Below are 21,999 nucleotides of genomic sequence, written 5' to 3'. Positions count from 1 at the left end.
TAAACTTCATAAGCAATTAGAGTAATACAAACTAAACCACAACGAGCTATTACCACATGCCCACCAGAATAGCTAAAATGAAGACAACAGACGATATCAAGTGTGGGAGAGAATGTGGAGCTTAGAGAACGTTCATATATTGCCGGGAGAATCGTAAACTGGAAGTATCTGCTGCAGCTGAATATATACATAACTTGTATCCCAAGTACTTCCATTCCTAAGTGTATACCCAACTGAAATATGTACATACTCCCAAAAATATGCACTAGAATGTTCACAACCATAAATTCACAAAAGCCCAATGTCCCCCAACAATGTAATACCCAATACTGACATGTCCATATAAGAGGGCTAGATGATGCAACAAAATGTTAACTGAAAGAAAACCAACACAAAAGCCCACCACAAAATCACACTGTATGATTTCTACTCTATAAAGTTAAAAATAAGAAAAACTACTTAAGTGGTATGGTGATTACTCTTTCGGGGGTACCTGGGAGGAGGCATTGAGAGGAGCTTATAAAATACTGGGCAGGGTCAGGATCGCAGAGGAGAATATGATACTGAATGTCTATTGAAAAAATAAAATAATGGGCATATTTGCTCCTTGAGTTGGGCACTGGTTACAGGTGTGCGCACTTTGTGTCTCCTTAAGATTTATGCACTTTGCTGTATATGAAGTGAATTTGATTTCATTTAAAGATTATTTTAAAAGAGAAGAAAACAATCCTTAGCATAACGTATAAAAATTCTTCATTTACCATTTACTCCCAGAGTAAGAGGGGAAGGGAGAAATTTTACCTTTTTTGAGCACTTAAATTCCATTATCTGGGGGCAGCCAGTTAGCTCAGTTGGTTAGAACGCGGTGCTCTTAACAACAAGGTTGCCGGTTCGATCCCTGCATGGGCCACTGTGAGCTGCGCCCTCCACAACTAGATTAAAACAACTACTTGACTTGGAGCTGATGGGTCCTGGAAAAACACACTCAAAAAAAAAAAAAAGAAAAGAAAGAATTCATGGGGTGGCCGCTTAGCTCAGTTGGTTAGAGCGTGGTGCTAATAACACCAAGGTTGCCGGTTCAATCCCCACACGGGCCACTGTGAACTGTGCCCTCCTTAAAAAAATTCCATTATCTGGTTTAATATTTTTCTCACAACAACACTAAGTATCAACTCCATTTTATAGAAATTTAAAATAACTTACCCAAAGCCATTTGACTAATAAATGGGAGAGGTGGAATTCTACTTAAAATTTTGTCTGACTTCAAACTTTTATTTCCACAACATGTAATACACTCTGGTCTCAAAGGAGGTATCTATTTACACTGATCTGCCAGTCAAAATAAGCTGCACATCTGGATATGTTCCTTTTGATGTCACCAAGGGGTTGAAAAGAGTGGCCCCAATTCAGATTAACAGCAGCAAAACAGCGGAGTATTTTATTTTCAACTGAATCTCCATCTAAGTAAATATTGCTGTCATTGTAAAGCCTTAGCAACTGAAATGAACTCTGTCCACTGACTTTTCTCTTGGCCTTTCTAGTCTAGGGACATAGGTACTCAATAAATACACAGTAACTAACTATATGTCTCACCATTTTTTCCAGGATTTTTATTCCACTCAGCCAAAGACTTACTGCTTGATACAAACACTACATAATGACTTCTTTCTCTAGTGAAAAGTGCTACTTTAAGAGAGATTATCATAAAGGGGGTTCAGACACAGTGAAATGAACTAGCTAAATTAACAATGGAAACTACAATGTCCTGTGTAACTTTGTCTGCACTCAATACAGACAACACAGGTAAGCATGCTGCCAGAGCATTTGCTGCTGAGGCAAGACACAGATTTCATACATGTTAACATGTATGTATAGGTGTGTGTTATGTGAGTATATGTTTGTGTGCATGCTAAAGAAACTTTAAGAAAATTATTTTCCTATCGTTAGCCAAAGAATGGACCCAACTTATATATGTAAAACAACTTCTGGAATTCCCCTAATGTTCAGAAATGGGAAAAGCTAGAGGTTTATAAAAATTCAGTGTAAAAACAATATTCTCCTTCAGAATTCTCTTCTTATGTCAATGGAAAGGTTTTACAGAAGTATTCAAAAAGGAAAGCACCATTTGGCAATGCCTTACTTCACATATTCTATTGAAGAAGGGTTGCAAACTAAAATCTACATATTATATTATATAAGCAATAAAGAATTACTCCTTTTAAGATACTAATACAGTAGTATGTAGAAATTACAGCTTGCCTTAACTCCAGTTCAATTTACATACCGCAGCATTGAAATGTCTAATTTAGGTTGTCCTAGTACTAGTTCATATATTTTTTATCAACAAAATCCTGTATTTTCCTTAAAACACCCAAAACTGTATTTGGTCAAAGATTAATAAGCCACTTAAATTTATTATACAGAATAAAGATTTAGAAATTGGGTATTTTATTTCTTCTCAGTGTTTAGCTAAACAAGACTGAAAAAGGCTAGGTAATCTCAGTACAGTGTTATACACAAAGTAAAGGCTTTTAAAATTACACTCCGGGTGCCTGCCTGTTAGGCACCTTCCGTCTCACTAATGGTACCAGGCCTCTCAATGGGTTGCTTGAGCGTCATCGTTTTGACTTCAGTTTGTCAGATTCTCAATCCATTAACAAACATTTACCAAGCTGTACCAGATGCAGAGATAGAGGATGAAAGACCCAATTGTCTGAAAGATTCTGTCATCCAGTCAAGGAAAAATCTGCCTTTATCTACTTTTTAAGGCTATTTCCCAGAGTTTTCATCTTACTTTTCCTGCTCAGAACATCTCACAATTCATCATGTACTTTCTTTTGGTCACTATACATACAAACTTGAAGGCACAGCAAATAGCAGTCTCTCTTTTCCACGTCTCCTGTTTAGTTTAGATCCTCAGCTTGAAACGGAGAGGTCCCGGACTGATATGGGTGCTTCAAAGACTACACACTATAAGACAGCCTGAAGGCGTGTAAATCTTCTCATTTTACTAGTGAGAAAATTAAAGCTAAGTCTAGAAAGGCCAAGGTGGCCTTCCCGTAACACCTGGCTAGTTATTTACAAGTGAAACTAAACTAGCACACAGGTTTCCTAACCACTCATTATTTTCCACTGTTCATTCGGTTCCACCAATCACACGGAACTCATGCCTCAACTATCCGGCATTCTGTTGCTGTTCCTTAGTTAAACCTATTTCTTTATATGTGTAGACATAGCCTAAAAATCAAGTATCTATGGATAGCGTTAGGGGGAGTCCCTGTACCTCCTATAATTTTATACAAGATTATGAATATGTACATTTGGGGGGGGGTGTAAGATTCATATCTTTCATCAAATCAGTAGTCTCCAAAAAATAAAAACCACTGGCCCATAGCAAGTGCATCTGACACATAGATAAAAAGTTCAAACTGGTTCAAAATAGAGATTCAAGAATGATGCATTTATTCATGCATAATAGAAGAATAACCTAATGGTATTTGGGGAAAGTTAGCAATATTTAACGCACTATTACACTTGGTATCACTAAAACAGTTGGACCAGTGGATCCAGTATAGAGAGAGAATTCTTGATATAGAAAACTAGTCTATGGACTATTGCTCTCAAAGCCCTCTTTTCTTTTTCGTCTCCCATTATAGATATATTCGACATACATCTCAATAATAATTTGTGAGGAAATAACTGTAATATAATCTAATCACATTGCGACTAGCATAATTTTCTCTAGCATACATATTTAAATTAAAAACATCAGCCAAATTTTATCAAATGGTAGTTATGTGCCAGAATTAGGTTAAGAGCTTAATAAACTATTTTTTTTCTCACAACTTCAAGTGGGTACTATTATGACCCGTTTACCAATGATGAAGCTGAGACTCGAAGGGGCTGCCATACACTCATGTTCCTCAGCTATAAACTGGAGGAATCTGAATATGAACACTGGTCTCTCTGACACCAAATGCTTGTTCTTAAAGATCCCTATGGCGTTATAATAAAATATTCATATTTAATTTTGCAAAGTTGAAAAAGCTTAAAATTCCACTACTTGAAGCTACCCAGGAGTGAAGGCCGTGCAGCAGGATGCCTAAGAGGAGAGGCCATTCAAGTCTTTGGGGCCATGGTGCTCATCTTGCCCTCCTAGGCTGTTGCCAATAAAAGGAAGACAGAAATCCTGGAATCTCAAAAAATCAAAGAAGTCTACTGCCTTTCTTTCCCCCTTCAAAAAGGGTTATTGATCGAACTCCTTAATCAAAGAAGCTTTCTACATCATTTCAAGATCAGTTTTTAAATTGAGATCCTCCTCAAAAAATTTTAATTAAGATCCTCTCTTGATTTGCTGACATATTCAACCCCTCAAAGAATTTCCAATTGTGTTTTTAAAATCCCTACTTTATTGCACACATTGAGCTGTCAACTAAGAAAGAACCACCACAACTCTCAGGGTTAGCCTGCGTCAACAATGAGCCTAAAATACCAGTAACAACACCCCCAATTTTTACAGCCCTTTTCATCTATGAAGCTCTTAACACCTGTCTTGGTCTGCAATGTTTCTAGGCACCTGATCATCTGCCCACTGTATGGAGAACCAGGCGGCAAGATCTGTCCAAAATCAAAACAGTAACGATCTTTTTCAGAGCTTAACATACAAGCAATGTTATTCTCTATAAACCTGTGTTAGCTTCTAAGCACTTCAAAAGTGAATATAAACTAACTTGTGCACTCAACAAATCTGAGCACTCTCTGTACGCCAGGCACTGCTCTATTCTATCCTTACTCTTCTATAAACCTTAACAGTCATTTAATGTCACTACGAGCTTCAAAAATCAAAACACTAAAACCAAAATTTAAGTCTTTCATGTTTCATTTCTAGTAAGTCTTACTGGCATCCTCAGACAATGTTTTCTTGTGGCATCTTTTAGTCACATATTTAGAATGCAGAGAATCTTTACTTATTAAAGGGGAACCAACAACTCATCGACAATTTTAAATAAATAGGAAAGCCATTTTGTACTCAGAACTTATTTTAACAAAGGTCTTCCTACATGACTGAAAATTTCAATTTCATCAGCTAGACCTCAAAAATACAGGTGCCCCTCAAAAGACACAGCTCTGCATATATGCGGATTTTTTTCAATAACCAGTACTGTTTTCTATCTATGGCTGGGAGTCTGTGGATGAAGAGGGCTGACTCTATACATTAATCTACACCATTTTATACAGGGACTTGAGCACCCAAGGATTTTGATATTTGTGGGGGCCCTGGAATGAATCCACCTCGGATAGCAAGGGGCAACCTAAGTTTTGGGGGAGTCAAAAGGTATTAGATTTTTGACTGAGTGGGGGTCAGCGCCCCTTAACCCCCACATTGTTCAAGGGTCAACTGTAATGCTTTCTCTCTGTACTCATCCACTAAGTATATACCACCACCCAAGCAGTCTTACTTTTTAGGCCAACACACATTCCCAAAGACTAGCAGAGAGAATTTAGAAAATCCTAACTATCTATACTGTCCAGAAAAGAGATAATCTGTGAATGAATTGTCATTTGGCATCTGTCAAAAGCCTCAATGAGACAAATGAAATTCCAGGGATGTCATCTGAAAGATAAATTAACTAAACTCTAATAAATCAAGTCACCAGAACAATGTCCACCTGTTATTAAAGTTTTTCTATTATGCCTGAGGCTTTTATCTGGTTTCTCTACAATGGCATGTGAAAAATGTTTATCATTTGTAAAATGTAAAACATTTTTTCATATATTGTTAATGTCATTTCATGTAAGAATTCAGACAATTACTTATTCTTCAGACAAAAGTCTGCTACTCCTGATTAACCGGTATATTTCCTCCCATTAATCAATGCCTACTATGATTTGTAGTTTCCTCTTTTGCTTTGACTAATAAATTAAAAATAAAAATAAAAAGCTTTATTTACATGCAAATGGCTGAGCTATCCTTGCCCTAAGCTTCTCATTGCATTCCCTCCAGCCCCCTCCCCTCTACCTTTACTATTTGCACTATCCTCTCAAACACCTGTCTATTATTACAAGACCAAGTCAAATCCTCTCTCAAAGACAAATAATAAAACGTATACATCCATTGGGCTTTTAGCATGAGCTAAACTCTTGAATGTCCAAAAAGCAGAACACAAGATAAACAAGACAAATCACTTGGCTCCATTACGATTTACACAAGTTAAACACGGACCTTACCAGTACCTTCCTCCAGCATCCAAAAGAGCACAACACAGCTCTGTGATGGATCCACTGAAGGAATTCAGTTATTTGAATATCCACTTGCCAGACACTGATAGGAACATAAAAATGAGTCAATCCTGGGCCTCAAGGAGATTAAAGTCCTTTATTGACATAGAAGGAACTATTTGTAGGAAAGTGTATATAACTGTCTGAATAGCCCTGAGAAAACTCATATTGCAATAAATTCTGAGTCTAGTGCTCTGACGATCAAGAAACAACCTGACCACTTCTGGCCATGTACCCAAAAGGGAAAGCAGGGACTCAAACAGGTATTTGTACACTTAGGTTCATAGCAGCATTCTTCACAAAGCTAAAAGGTGGAAGCAACCCAGGTGCTCACCTATGAAAGACTGGATAAATAAAATGTGGTTTATACACACACAACGAACTACTATTTAGCCTTTAAAAGGAAGGAAATCCTGACACATGCTACAGCATGAATAAATCCTGAATGAATGACCCCTGAAGATGCTAAGTGAAACATGCCCAGTCCCAAAAGGACCAATATTGTATAATTGCACTTATGTGAGCTTCCAAGAGCAGTCAGATTCACAGAAAAGAAAAAGTAGAATGCAGGTTGCCTGGGGCTGGGAGGAGGGCGAAAGGGAAGGCTGTGTTAATGGGCACAGAGTTTCAGTTAAGGAAGATGAAAAAGTTCTGGAGATGGATGATGATGATGGTTGCACAACAATGTGTGTACTTAAGTATCACAAAACTGTACACTTAAAAGTGGTTAAAATAATAAATGTTATGTATATTTTACCACAAAAAAAGGGGAAAAATCTGAACTATTCGGATAGAGATCACCTGAACATTTAAGGTTTCACAATTTCATTCATTCAACAAGTGTTAACTAAGGACTTAACTCAGGTTATACAGGTTTTTCCCCGAAAATCCACTTGGGAACAGCAATGCTACTCAACGAAAAGAGCACACATGCAAGGACTCTGAAATCAAACCATGACAATCCTGGCTCTGCCACTTCTACACCCATAACCTGAGGCAATCATCTCTGAGTCTTAGTTTCCTTGCATGTAAAATAAGGACAATACCTCGGTCACAATGAGGATTAAACGAGAATGTATATAAAAGCACCTGCAACATCTTGGCACATAAGGAGGCACTTCTTATTCATAAATGCTCCCCTTCTCTCCTTTGCCACAAGTAATGACCACAGGATGTTAAAATCACAAGTGAGAGACTGTGCAATACCTACTTTCTCAAATGAAGCAAGCATCTCACATGTCAGACAGTGGCAGGGAATAAGTATCTCAAAGCCATAAAAATCATCCTTCCTAGAAGGTGGCACTACGCTTCCAGCACTACCCACTACATAACACCACAAAATCACTATCAAATGAGATCATGAGCCACATCAAAATAAAACGCCTTCTAAAACCAAGACAATAAACTCAGCAATCGCAAAGCAATCTCACTATGCAATTCATACACGGGGCCACAAGCATTATACAGAAGACAGAACTTAATTAATCTTTATTGACGAGATAGTAGCATAAAAAGTAGAGCAAGCCCTTACTAAAATAATTGCAGGAAAAGAAAGACTTTTCTCCCCAAATTAAATTTAACTAATACATCTTTTCTTAAAATGCCATGAATAAATCTGTAAACCAACGTTACCATTTAAATGCTTATTTCGTGACATATTAAAAGCAATCATTAGTGTTTCTAATCTACAAAGTTTTATAAAATATGGCGGAAGATGAAGTTTTGAAAATAACTGTGTATAGATATGGCATATATTACATATAATATACACGTGCCACAGGTAGCTAGTGTTAAAGACAACACTTGGCAAAATAAACTGATTATTCCAGAACCTAGTTCCTAAAGATATTAGTAATACTAAAGTTATTATTCACTAGCAGCCTCATTCAGAATCATGTACCATCATCCATCCTGTAATAAATTATTGGATCTCTTGGTAAGATCGGTTTTTTTATTTAGAAAATGTAATGTTTATACCAATACAGTTCCAATTTAGTTAACCTTTGATTAAAACACATTGAAAATATACCATTTTCCAAGTTACTTAACTCCTTACTTCTGCCTTTTTCCAATCACTGAGTTGCTGCACTTGAAAACTAAGCAACAAGAAGACAACTGAAAATCAGAACTGTAAAAATTCAGAAAATTCAAAGCACCTCAAGAAGCACACACTTTAAAGTACTACTCTTTAATTAGATGAATGTTTTTAAACCGCGCTAGTCATAAGAACACTCAGACGTATACGGATCAGTAACGCGTCCCTTTTAAGCACGACTTTCTTCACAAAAGCACTGACGGAACACTATCGAGCGAGGATTCCCCACTCATCCCTGTTTCTGCAAATCTTCAGGCTGTTAAAGACACTCTACGTGGATTGTTAGCTCTGTATTGCGGGCAAAGCCATTGGGGCAGCTCAGCTTTTCCAGGTAATCTACATAAATCTGATGTGCTGACTTAAAACATACACTGATTTCCCAAAGATTAAAAACCCTTTGCAGGATCCAGACGTTCTGGCACAAAAAGATGGGAAGGGTGGAAAGATGGCCTCGGCCACCCGCCCCCTGGGACCCAGACCTGGTCACCTGCCAATAAACATGAACAATCCTCCCAATCCTCCCCAGGAGGGCCCCGAAGGCTCGCGCTTTCCTGCCAGCACGCGCAGCCCGGCTTCCTCCCCTCCCCGCTCTCTCGAAGGTGCCCACTGAGGCCCCGCGCGGCGGCCCCCACCACCACCGGTCCCCAGGATGCTCCCGAGCCCCCGCTGCAGATCCCGCACCACTCCGTGCGCGTCCCCGGACCTGTCAAAGCCCTGGGGCAGGGCCAAGCGGTGAGGGCGCGCTCCCCGCCGCGTGCGGAGGCGCCCGCGACCCATCCAGTGCCGGAGCGCCCGCACAAAGTCCCTCCAAAGCGGCGAATCAGGAGCGGCGCCAGGGTCGGGGGAGGCGCAGAGCCCCGCGGGTGGACGCCGGCCCCGCAGGCCGCGCCGCTCGGGAACCTGAAGAGGCCGCGCCATCTGCTCGAGTCGTCTCCCTCCCCCGCCCCCGCGAGCCAGGCCGGAGCGCGGGCCCAGGGCCGGGACGCCCACGCGGGCCCGGGCACCGCGGCGGGCGCGAGGCCGGGCGGAGCCGCTCCCCGCCCCGAACACAAAGCGGCTCCGCGGGAGCCCGCCTCACCTGCAGCACGGGGCGCCGCGGGCCTTCGAGAACCATCGGACCCCGCTCCGACGCGCGCGTCACAGCCCAGGCCTCCCGGTGCTGCCCGGCGCCGCCGCCGCCGCCGCCATTTCCTCCCGCTCGCCGTCGCCTCGTCCCCGCTGTCAGGTTACTCCATTCACCTGGGCCTGGAGCAGCCTGTGCCGCGCCGCGCCTCCGCCTCGACCCCTCCCGCCGGCGCCTGCGGAGACTGCGCAGCGCCCGGCTCGTCCGCAGCCCGCGCACGGCCCGCGGCAACGGCGCACCGCTGCTTGGAGAATCCCACCGGCGCCCGCGCCGCCCCCTCCGCGCCCCCACGCTCCGCTCGTCCCGCACCGGCATGAGAGCGAGCCTGTGATTGGACAGAGTGTGGCGGTGAAAGGTTAATCCCGGCCCCCCAGCCACTCAGGAGCCAGGAGACAGCGGACGCGGCGGCGGAGGCCAAGGCGGCGTTTGCGGCCCAGCTTTTGGCCGGGACCGGGCGTTCGACCGCCGCGGCCCTGCGCCTTTGCGACCCGCGTGGGCCTGCGCGCCGGGGTTGCGGACACTCGCTTAACTTGGCAGAACCTCTTGGCTCTTGGAATTCGTCCGCCTCCATTGTGGCCCTTTCTGGCACCCACCGCCCTCTAAACGTGGCCCTGCCCCACAGCTGTAATTGTTCTCTGGAGGGTTCGGCGTCCTTTTTCCACTTCCCAGCCCCTTTTTAAAGGACCTTGCCACTCGCCTGCTTTTGCTCCGCATTAGTGGTGCGGGGCCCAGCGCATTAGGGGAGACGACAGACCCCACCTCCGTCCCCACACCCGGAGCTGGGATAACCAAATAACTGAGACGGGGACAGTGGCCCCACTTATGTAAATTGCTCATTTGCATAGGTTGCAACCGTGTACCTTACCTCACAGCTGTGAATTAAAATATGGAGGCCAAGTAAGTGGCTGGCTTAAAGAAAATCCTATTAATTTATGTCAAAACGTAGACATCTCTTCCAGAGGACTCACCTGACAGGTTTACTCCAGAGGTCGGGTAACGGCAACCATGCTTCTGCTCAAGAGTTAGCACTTAGCACCTACTATGTGCTAGACACTGACTAGGGCTGCACTGTTAATACAGCGGCCACCAGCCTTATGTGGCTCCTGAGCACTTAGAATATGGCTACTCTCAGTTGAGATGTGCTGGTCGAACTCAGACGTGTGTGTTCTTTACCAGAAAAGAATGTAAAACATCTAATAATTATATCGGTTACATGTTGAAGGGGTATTATTTTTAATGTATTGAAATAAATAGTAGTTTCATTTTATTTTTTTAATGTGAGTGCTGAATGAATTTTCATGTGTCATGTGGCTCGCATTATATAATATTACTGTTGGACAGGCTGGTGTAAATAAGCCCGTGATCTTCATGTGGACCCTGTGAGGGAGGTGCTGTAATTGCTGCCCCCAACACACGTACACACCATTAAAATGAAAACCTCCAGCAAGTAAACTAATAAATGAACAACTGAGATTTGAACCCAGGTATTCTGCCTTGGAGCTGATGTGCTCAGTCGTTACTGTGCTCAAATTTTGATCATATACTTACTGTAAATTGGCTTGCAGGTTTCACTTAAACATAGAATGTTCGTGGGTAAAAGGAGGAAATAGTCAGAATGCTCTTGGCACACTTCCACAGAAAATGTTTCTTATATTGCAAGCACAGTGGGAAATAGATCTCTCCAGTAATATACAGAAACGCTTTGGAGCCATAATCCTTTATGAGAGGATGGCATCTCAGGACGGGAACAGGTATTGGGGTCCACTAGCAGTGGGAATTTGTGGGCAGGTAACACTTTCAGCCCCTCCTGCTAGCCTCCCAATCTGTCAAAACTAGCTGGGCTTCTCCATCCGCAGGTTTCTCTGATTTTCATCAATTTAAACTTTTTTAAAAAATAAATAAGCACATATATACTCTGTGGCTTGTCCATCAGAAGCCATTAAAAAGTATACAGTAAAAATTATCTCTCCCCGGACACCTGTCCCCATGCCCAAACATGTACCCACTATTTTTTGCTCATTCTTCTAGAGCAATTCTTTATGCATGTACGAGCCCAGACGTTCCTCAATTTACAAAAATAGTGGCGTGCCATACACATTGACTATGCCTTGCTTTTTATTACAGAATATATCAAGAAGATATGTGTATAGCAATATATACAGAGCTCCTTGCCTTTTTTTTTTTTTCCAATTCCCACAACATTTTATTGCAGGGCTATGCCATAATTTATTTAACCAATTCTCTATTGATGGACAGTTAGACTTCGTCTTTTGCAATTAAACATTGATCCACTTGGAACTGATTGCATACGAGGGGTGTGGTATGGATGGATTTTTTTTTTCCAGATGGCTACACAGTTTGCTGTTTATTGGCCATTTGTTGAAGAGTTCACTTCTAGACTATATTGTGTTCCCATGGTATATCTATTCATCCTCCAGTTGCTGGTTTATTTTAAATCTGGAGACATAAAATCTTGTAAGGGATAGTGTTTCATACTTTGTTTAGATCACTAGACATCTTAGAGCTAATATTTCAGCCCATATTAAGCAGCAGTACAGTTCCATGTGGTATGCATTTTCTGTGGGCTAATTTTTATTTTCCCTTTGCCCTGATTATATTCCACAATTTGTTTCATTTTTATTTTTATTTTTGGTAGAACAAGCCAAAATATAAATATACCTTTGTTTAAGACTCTCTGTTTGCAAGTAACAGAAACCAATCTTAACCAAAAGGGAAGAATTTATCATAAGGATGTAGGAGTTTCTCACAAAAGCCAGGGGCAGAAATACAGCTGCATCATAGCTAGGGCCTACAACCAGTAATTGAAAAGCTTCCAGGAACCCAAAAGATACTCTTCGTGTCCTTCTGTGACATTTTTCCTTTGTTACCTGCTTCATCTGTGTATCTCTCTCTACTAACTTGTTCTCTCTGCTTTACAACTGACTCAGAAGAATACAGCCACCTCATGTTGATCTAGGAAGTCAGGCCAGTGTCGGGGTGTGAGCCCAGAAAGGGAAGGAAGGACAGCCATTCTGTAAAGTCAGGTGACTGATTATACAGGGGGGCTACACAAAGGAAAAACTATTGAGGATAATAGCAGCCAGCTTTCTCACTTTTGGAGAAGGGGTTACAAATACAAAAAGAAGAAAAGCAAGAAGGCTTGTGTGATTGGATGGGAATTAGAGGTGTTGATGTGAATTCAAGGTTTTTCAATATATATATATATATCTATAAAATAAATACAAATGTAAAAGTATCATATAGATGAGCCTAGAACATCTTGTGCCCGAGAGTATGAAAATGCTCAAAGAATGATGAAGACAATTCAAAAAGAGAAAGCAGTCGTCTTGAAGGGCCTCCGGCTGGCCAATCTGAGACAACTTTTGAGCATCAAAATAAATTATGACAATACAATATAGCCCATGAATATGGATATATCTATGAATCCACACTGACCTTTTTAACAAATAAATAAATCAAAAGAAGAGACAGCTCTTCCTTTGAGTAGAATTCAACTAATAAATTTGGAAGGAATAATGGAATTGGAAAATCACTATTTGGCAACCATCGGCCAAGAAATATCAATGTTTACTAAATCTAGTGGGTAAAAGTTAGACAAGGAATGAGATAGTAATATAGTTTCAAAGCATGTCCCCATAAAATTATTATTTAAAAAAACGAGAACTTTACAAAAGAGAATCTAGCAGATACACCACCTTACTCAAGTATTCAAAGTTAACTGTCACACAAGGGGTCACAGACAAACTCCCCAAGGCCCCAAGGCCACATGGTGCATCTATAATGTGGGATTTATTGGGGAAAGCTTACATGCAGAGAAGTGGGAGAGTGAACACTGTCCTTTTAACTTTCATTATTACACAACATAGGCCAAGCACAGCTCTTGACCAGGGCCAACGTTCCAGCAAGACAAAGCCTGCCTCTGCCAGCAACCAGGTAGGTGTACAACAGACAGAGACAGAGCCCAAGACAGAAGTGGGCCCCATCCCCACACCGCATTACGTATTTATATGTTGGCCTAATTAGGGGTGGAGAATTTCTAGTTTCTCTAAATAATAAGAACTACGACAAAGGAACTGCTATGATGGCAGATGCATATGGATGGATATTGGGCCACAAAAGAAGGGGAGCCTAACAGTCCAAGGGGGTCAAAGAAGTTCTTCATAAGTAAGGAAACCACGTAAGCTGAGACCTAAAGTGCTAGTGAACAAGTAAAGGGTAGGGAACTTCCATGCAGAAGGCCCAGGATGCCCAAAGCCCAGAGCCAAGGAGCTGTGGAGGCTCATTCAAAGAACTGAAAGAAACCCAGTGTTGACCCAACCATAGAGCAAGAGATGAGACAGGAAAATGACACCAGAACGGAAAGAACTTGTGTATCATGTTAAGGATTTGCTGTTTCATCTCAAAGACGAAGAAGCCATACAAAGGTTTTTAAGCCACAGATAATGTGATCAGATATACATTTTTAAAAGTGAACTCCAGCCCGTGAGAAGAACAAAATTAAAGTGTTCATTTGCAACAGTGTAAAAGATACGGTAGCTTTGAGAAGGATAGTCAAGGGGAGAGGAGGATAGTCAAGGGGAGAGAGATATAGCTGATTTAGATATATTAGGAGGGTAAAAATGTGACTGTTTTACTCTCCTCTTTTATAGTTCCAGTTTCAAGTCCACCAAGACTATTTTCTAGAAAGTAGCAGGTACAATTGGCGTAGAACATTGCCAGGCATCAGAGTTTTACAATCTGACCAATGGGTCTTATTAAATGTAATTAAGATGAGGCGTCTTTACCGCAAGGCAAAACTTCTTTTGTTGTTATTTTGCTCTGTAACAAAATATTAAAGCAGCTAACCATGAATCTTAATCTTCTCAAATAGCATTTTCAGTTAGAATAAAATGTAGAGAAAAACAAATACGCCAGTCAGGCACATTCAGTACCGCTTTTACTGTCCCAGATTATATCATGCCTCTCTTGAGACTTGAGTAAAATTAACTCAATATTTCGTGGCATCTCTTTTTGGAGGGTGATTTTTAATTCAATCATGTTTTTTCCCCTCACATCAGTACTGAATCCCTGAGGCTTGTTTAATTTAGAACTAAAGAACCCTGACCTTCAAACGATACGGTATTTTACAAGGGCAAGTTATCTAAAACTACTTTCTGCTTTTCCCAGTATTCTGACTAGCTCTCCTATGGAGTTTCAGTATCCTTTCACTCCTACAGGGGAAAATAAAACAACAGAAAAGATTACAGCCATGTGGTAAGCATATCAGTGTCACAGTATTTGATTGACTTTTCCCCGCAATTGGAATAAAACAATTTTCCCGTAACTTAGCATCAGCTTTTTCATTTGGAAAAAGAGTGTAATCTTAATTTATATTGAATTGTTACGCAGTAAACAACATTCAGGCAGCATTACTACTTATGCTAAACACAGTTTTAAAGAAGCTTGGCAGTAACAAAACCAAGTTTGCCTAGGTTTTTTTAAATGCAGTTAAACAAATCTATAGACTTTTAAATTGGTTTTAAGTAGCTTTATTGTCCATTCCTTCTCTCCTCACTACATTCACCACCCCATTCATTTTCCTAGACAAATGAAACTTCCTGTCACTTTTTTCTTAGTTCTCATACTCCAGATATCCTTCCATCCAATTCTCTTCCGCATGTTGCATGAGGCAAGAAAATGAGAATAAGGCAACTGCCAGGGTAGCTCCCTGCTATGGCCTGAATATTTATGCCCCCCTCCCCCCCTCCACCCTCCCAATTTCTGTTGAAAATATATTGAAATCCCAAGGTGATGGTGTTTGGAGGTGGAGCTTTGGGGAAATGATTAGGTCGTGAAGGTGGGGCCCTCATGAATGGGATTAGTGCCCTTTCTTCCTTTTAACATAAAAAGATACATATTCTTTACTTAAACTATACCAGGAGATACCAAATTTCAAGATAATGCTATCATACCTCCCCAAACAATAGAAACTTTATTTTCTATTTTTCAGAGAGTTCTAATTGTAGGCTCTGCTGTACCAATGCTTATCTCTGCTTTAAAGATTTTAACTCTAAAGTGGGGACCAGCTCTGGGAGAAAATATGAAATAGGCTTATACTCAAGGGGCGAGCAGAGCAACAAGACAGAAGGAACCTGGGCCTGGACAACATAGACATCCTGCCTGCCTCGGGACTGTTACATAAGAGAGAAATAAAATACAGCCATTGTCCTTTTGGGTTTCTTTGTTGCAGCAGCTTAGACTAATAATGGTCCCAAATCTCTCCCCAGCCAGGAAAGGAAGCTGTTGCTTACTGAGGGTACCAGGTCTCCATGTTCCAGGATGTCTCTCTTTCAGATTCTAATGGCAGCTCCTGGCGCAGGAGCTCACCCGAGGAGACATATATAAATCCGTATTTTTCCACCAGCTTTTCACACTGCATGCCTTTGCCAGAGCCAGAAGTCATGTGTCAGACATGCATCCCAAGTCTGTTGCCTCATTTTTGACTATAGTCACCATGGTGGGCAAGCCTCGGGGCTTCATGCACTAAGCACGTATTGAGCACTTACAATTTACCGGAAGCTGCGTTGGGAGATGTGGATAGAATAAAGAACGGGAGATAGTCCTTGCCCTCAAAGAGCTTACAGTGGAGCAGGTGCTACAGACAAATAGCAAGTGGTGACTAGATGTGGTCTAGTGGGGAGGAGCTCAGGTTGCTAAAGGGGCACAGGGGAGGGGTGCGGGACTCCCTGTTGGCAGAGATGCACGACAGAGGCAAGTTCCCTGGGGAACTGAACCCGCTCATTGTGCAAAGCACCGACCACAGGGCCTCATACATAGTGGGTACTCAGCAAATGCTAGCTGTCAATTTTTAAAAGAAATTGTTTCCATTTTCAAACAATCACCAACTTACAGAAGACTCATGAATACAAAAAACTTTCTGGGACATTTGAGAAGAAGAAGTCCCAGAGAGCTTGCTTGCCCCTTCTGCCACGTGAGGACACAGCCAGAAGTCCACAGTCTGCCACCTAGAGGAGAGCCTTCACCAGAATCTGACCCTGCGGACAGCCTGATTTTGGACTTCCAACCTCCGGAACTGTGAGAAATACATTTCTTTTATTAATGCCAGTCTGTAATATTTTGTTATAGCAGCCTGGACAGACTGAGACACTCTCTATGTACGTCTAGTATCTGGGTGCACTTTGGCATGCTGTATATATTAGCTTGCTAGGGCTGCCATAACAAAATACTGCAGACTGGGTGGTTTAAACAATAGAAATGTATTTCCTCCCAGTTCTGGAGGCTGGCAGTCCAGGATCAAGGTGCTGGCAGGCTTGGATTCTTCTGAGGCCTCGCTCCTTGGCTTACAGACGGTCACCTTCTCCCTGTGTTTTCACATGGTCTTTCCTCTGTGCCGCCACATCCCTCACGTCTCTTTCTGTGGGTCCAAATTTCCTCTTCTTGTAAAGACACCAGTCATACTGGATTAGGACCCACCCACATTTACTCATTTTACCTTAATCAGCTCTTTAAAAGCCCTATCTCCAAATACAGTCGTCTTCTAAAGTCCTGGAAGTTAGGGGTTCGACGGATGAATCTTGCAAAGACACAATCCAGTCTGTAACACTATACAATGCTTCCACCATCAATGGGGTCACAGGATGCATGTAACTCACCCCCGGAATACCATCCCAATCTCAACACTGGTGGAAGCCATTTCCCTCGTTTGTTCACTGTCTAATTAGGGCCTTCCCTCTTAAGTAATAATTCAGAGGGCGGAAAAGAGGCCATTAAGTGTGAATTCCATGAAATCTCCTTAACTTCAAGATTCATCTTTTTCCAGATCTAGGATCATCTCTCTCTATTTCCTGTACCAATTGCTTCTAGACCGATTTTTCTAACAGAGATGTGATTGGATCATTCTGTAATCACAATCTTCATTTGCACCCCAGGCAAAATTTCTAGTGTGTCATTCAAGGTCCACTGTAACCCAGCTTCTACATGGTTTCTGGCCTCATGTCCTGTCCCCTCCTTGGTTTTCCCACAGCAACGTCACCCAATTGTAGCACTGATCACATTGCATTTCTTCTTCTCTCTGCCTCCTCACCTTCACCGCCAGCCCACTGCCCCCACTAAGCAGAGCTGCTCGAGGGCACCACAGTGGTATTTGTGTCTTACTCCTCTCTGTGTCTCAGCATGCACGTGTAGCAAAAATAAAAAGAAAGAAAGGAGGGAGGAAGGATGGGGGAAGGAGAGAGGACAAAAAGCAATCTTCCTATGATTCCCTATGTCTTAAAACATATATTTACTCATCATGCCATTAGTATGAAGAGACTTGTCTCTGTTTAAAGTTTCACTACAAACATCTCTTTCATGCAATTTCAAGACAAGTTATACAGTACACTGATTACACAGAAGGCAGTGGCCCGTGCTTTGGTGTAGGGCACAGTAACTGCCTTGTCTGTCCTGGCACAGCACACATTTTCCTCAGTGGGAATTCTCTTCCCCATGACCCGACCGCTGACAGTCTAGTTCGGTGGGTCTGCCAATCACAGACCCTACCCCTAACCTCGGAGCTGGACATTGGGCATGTGAAGGCTGCAGCATTTATGGTTCCCCCTTCTCCTGGCCACATGACCTCAGCCTGTCCAATCAGAAACCTTCTTAGCACTTTCTGCCCAGAGTTAGTGAAGATGAATCTCTTTGCTTCACTGGTCAGGATGTTGTGAACATGGTCCTGGAAGCTGCTGGCACCATGTTCCCTAAGTGTAGAGAGAGCCCATTCCAGAAGAAGCAAGTGATGGCAATGAGCAGAAAGGCAGAAATGAGAGAGATGGAGGCAGGCAGTGGAAGAAGAGGAATAAGAGAGAGAGCCACTGAGATTAATCAAACATATCTTGCTTAAGTCTGATTCAAGGTGTCCCTAAAGCCAGCTTCACCCCTTCTTGTCTCCATTATTTCTTAAGCTACTTGACATCCTTATTCTTGCAAGTGAAGTAATTATAAACAAAAGTAAGCTAGACTTGCCATTGATTCTTGGCAAGTTCCTACACACTGTGGTCGTGGGACAGTATATCTAACGGGAAAGAGGCCAGGCTCTGTAGTCAGATAATCTAGATCAGAATCCAGCTCCATTTCTTACTAGGTCACCTGACTTCAGTTCCCTCCTCCGTAAAGTGGGACTAACAAGAGTACCCATGACCTGGGGTTCAGAGAAGTCAATGAAATAACGTACATAAAGTGATTAGCACATAATCAGCATTCCATAAGTTGTAGTTCTTATGAATGACATGTAGCAGGAATAGCTGAAATCAATTAAACAAGAGTATCAACAAATATGTGAACACGCCGTAACTATAGGGGTTCTCTACTCTTATCACCCTGAGCTGGGCACTCTGGGGAATGAGGACACAGCATGTGGTCTATGGTCTCAAGATGCTAACAGTCCCACAGGGAAAAAGAGTTTCAAAATGTATGAGATGTCACAAGGTAAGCCAAGATTATTTGCCAAAGAAGAATTTGTACATAGGAATTTAAAAGAAGAAAAGTTTGCTTCACCATCAGTGAGAGACGATGACTAGATTGTAAAGAGCAGGTGGGATTTGCAGAGGTGGAGAAGAGTCTGCACTTGAATTTCCAGGGATGGGCAACGAGTGTTGCAAAATTAAGGAGCTGGACGTTAGGAAACTGCAAATCCAAACCACAGTGAGATACCACTTCATACCCATGAGGATAATTTTTATCAAAAAGAGAAAGAAAAAGGAAATAATGAGCATTGGCAAGGATGCAGAGAAATAGGAACCCTTGTGCATTGCTGGTGAGAATATAAAATGGGGCAGCCACTGTGGAAACCAGTTTGGTGGTCCCTCCAAGTTAAACACAGAGATGCCGTCTGATCCAGCAATCCCCCTTCTCGGTGTATACCTAAAAGAAACTAAAGCAAGGGCTCGAACAGATAGTTACACACCAATATTCACAGCAGCATTATTCACAGTAGCCAAGAGGTGGATACAACCCAAATGTCCATGGACAGAAACGGGTAAACAGAATGTAGTATATATACACAATAGAATATTATTTAGCCTTAAACGGGAAGGAAATTCTGATCCATACTACAGTCTGGATAAACATTATGCTAAGTGAAAAAGCCAGTCACAAAAAAGGAAAAAATAGTGTATGATTCCACTTACGGGGGCACCTGAAACAGGCAAATTCATAGAGCTGACCGTGACACTGAAGTTCCCGGGGTGGAGGGAGAGGAAAAGGGGGAGTTATTATTTAATGGGTACAGTTTCTGTTTGGGATGATGGTAAGTTCTGGAAATGGGTTGTACACTTAAAAAGAGTTACCCTTTTATGTTAAAAAAAAAAAAAAAAAAAAAGTAAGGATGTCAAAAGTACCAAGGGTTGGTTTGTGGAGGGACAAGTTGACCAGTTTGGCTTTAGGAGAAGGTTCCTGAAGGGCTGGATGCCAACACTTGTGTGAAGAGAGACCTACTCAGGAGACCGAGGGAGATCACCTAGAACCTAAGAACTTATAATTACAACAACGATTCCCAGTGGTTATGAGAGCAGGGACGTTTTTTTATTTTTTCAGCTAGAGACCCTGGTAAGTAGACTGAGGGTGCATCAAAAACCACCATCTCAGTGACTACTGCAGAGAGCAGCCTGTGTGGCACAGAGCGGGAGATAAGAATGAGACCTGACTGTGGAGGAAGTTAACTGGAAATTCAAAAAGCTAACTAGGAAGAGTAGATTGCATCTTCCCTCCTGCCTACCCACCGTCGGAGCTAAGTGCTTTCCTCTGTGCCATGTTTCCGCTGCCTTACTCCACAGCGTCTGCACAACCCCCCTGGCCAATACGGCAGTAACGATTGCTATCCCATTGTACAGATGAGGTATTTGAAATCTAAAGAGGACTTTTGAGTGTGCCCAAGTTTAGACAGCCGATAGGTGGGGAAATCGGGTTTCACCTTCTGAGGGCCCGTCGCTATCTGCCTTAAAACTGCCTGAGCCTGAATCGGTGCTGCCAGCAAGGCTGTGGTCCCGTGTCTTGTCACAGTCAAACTGTTTTCTTAGGTAATTGTTTATTACAGCTTGTCTGCATTGATCAATTTTGGGGGGTGGCAATGTACAAAACCAAAGCTAGCTACCTTAATTGACCAAGGGATTTTGTTGGAAGGATACTTGAATCCCACAATATAGCCTTAGCCCTGTTTTTTTCAGAGGGAGAGCTGAATAACCGAGGGGGGGGGGGCAGGAAGTAGGAGGCATGTAAGATTCAGCATCAGAAGCGCAAGCTCCATCTCTGCATTCAGCTACTTATGTAACTCAAACCCACAAGTCCAAGTTCAAAATTCCAAATGCCAGAAAGAATCTGATTGGCCCAGCTGAGGTCACTCTCAGACCAAGTGAAAGACAATACACGAGGGCTGTCAGGAGTCTCCACTGTGGGCAGGGTGCCTTGGGTTCCTGCAGCTGCTGTACAAATCTACCACACACCTCGTGGCGTCAAACAACAGAAATGGATTCTTTTACAGTTCTGGAGGTCACAAGTCTGGAATCAGTTTCATCGGGCTGAAGCCAAGGTGTTGGTAGAGGTGCTTCCTTCCGGAAGCTCAGAGGGCAGAATCCATTTCCTCACCTTTTTCTGCTTCTACTGGCTGCCAGTATTCTTTAGCTTGTGGCCCCTTCCTCCATCTTCAAAGCACATCACTCTTCTTCCAACATAACGTCACCTCGTATGTAGTCAAATCTCTCTCTGTCTCCCTCTTACAAGGATACTCATAAACACCTTTAGTGTTTACTCAGATAATCCAGGATAATCAAAATCCTTAATCTCACCTGCAAAGTCCCTTTTACCACAGAAAGTAACATTTATAGGTTGGAGGGATTAGGACACCGATGTCTTTGGGGGCCATTATTCAGCTGCCCCCAGTGGGGTAGGAAATTTTCAGATAAGGACAGGTGGACAAACAATCTCAAAGACATCCAAGGCTACCCATTACTGTGATAGCAACTGATGGCATCAAGTGACTACTAGACCCCAAGCGCTATGCTAAATACCTTGCAAGCATTCATTGATTCCATCTTCGTGCTGCTTTAAGAGTAGATATTAATGTTATCTCAATTTTGTAAATAAAAATGAAGATGCAGGGCCGGCCCAGTGGCTCAGGCGGTTAGAGCTCCATGCTCCTAACTCCGAAGGCTGCCGGTTCGATTCCCACATGGGCCAGTGGGCTCTCAACCACAAGGTTGCCAGTTCAATTCCTCGACTCCCACAAGGGATGGTAGGCAGCGCCCCCTGCAACTAAGATTGAACACAGCACCTTGAGTTGACTGCCACTGAGCTCCTGGATGGCTCAGTTGGTTGGAGTGCATCCTCTCAACCACAAGGTTGCCGGGTTCGACTCCCGCAAGGGATGGTGGGCTGTGCCCCCTGCAACTAGCAACGGCAACTGGACCTGGAGCTGAGCTGCGCCCTCCACAACTAAGACTGAAAGGAC

General features: G+C 42.5%; 1 protein-coding gene across 13 annotated transcripts in view; it reads right to left on the bottom strand.

Annotated features, from left to right (window-relative positions):
- Positions 1-9,938, bottom strand: part of DICER1 (dicer 1, ribonuclease III) — a 72,477-nt gene extending 62,539 nt beyond the window's left edge. For 3 of the 13 annotated variants that reach the window (XM_019746195.2, XM_019746157.2, XM_019746178.2), the window contains exon 1: positions 9,453-9,590. Coding sequence is in view for 1 of the 13 variants with exons in the window: in XM_019746130.2 (XP_019601689.2) it covers positions 9,453-9,812 (360 nt within the window). In the remaining 12 variants the exon portion in view is untranslated. Of the gene's footprint in view, positions 1-9,452 lie in introns of all 13 variants that reach the window. The other 10 variants (XM_074326980.1, XM_074326983.1, XM_019746130.2 and 7 more) reach the window with 9 other exon arrangements.
- Positions 9,939-21,999: the final 12,061 nt, after the last annotated feature.

This window comes from Rhinolophus sinicus, linkage group LG03 (assembly GCF_036562045.2).
Source record: "Rhinolophus sinicus isolate RSC01 linkage group LG03, ASM3656204v1, whole genome shotgun sequence".
In the NCBI taxonomy this organism is placed as follows: domain Eukaryota; kingdom Metazoa; phylum Chordata; class Mammalia; order Chiroptera; family Rhinolophidae; genus Rhinolophus; species Rhinolophus sinicus.
The sequence above is the reverse complement of the archived record's forward strand: the minus strand, read 5'-3'. Positions and strand labels throughout refer to the sequence as shown.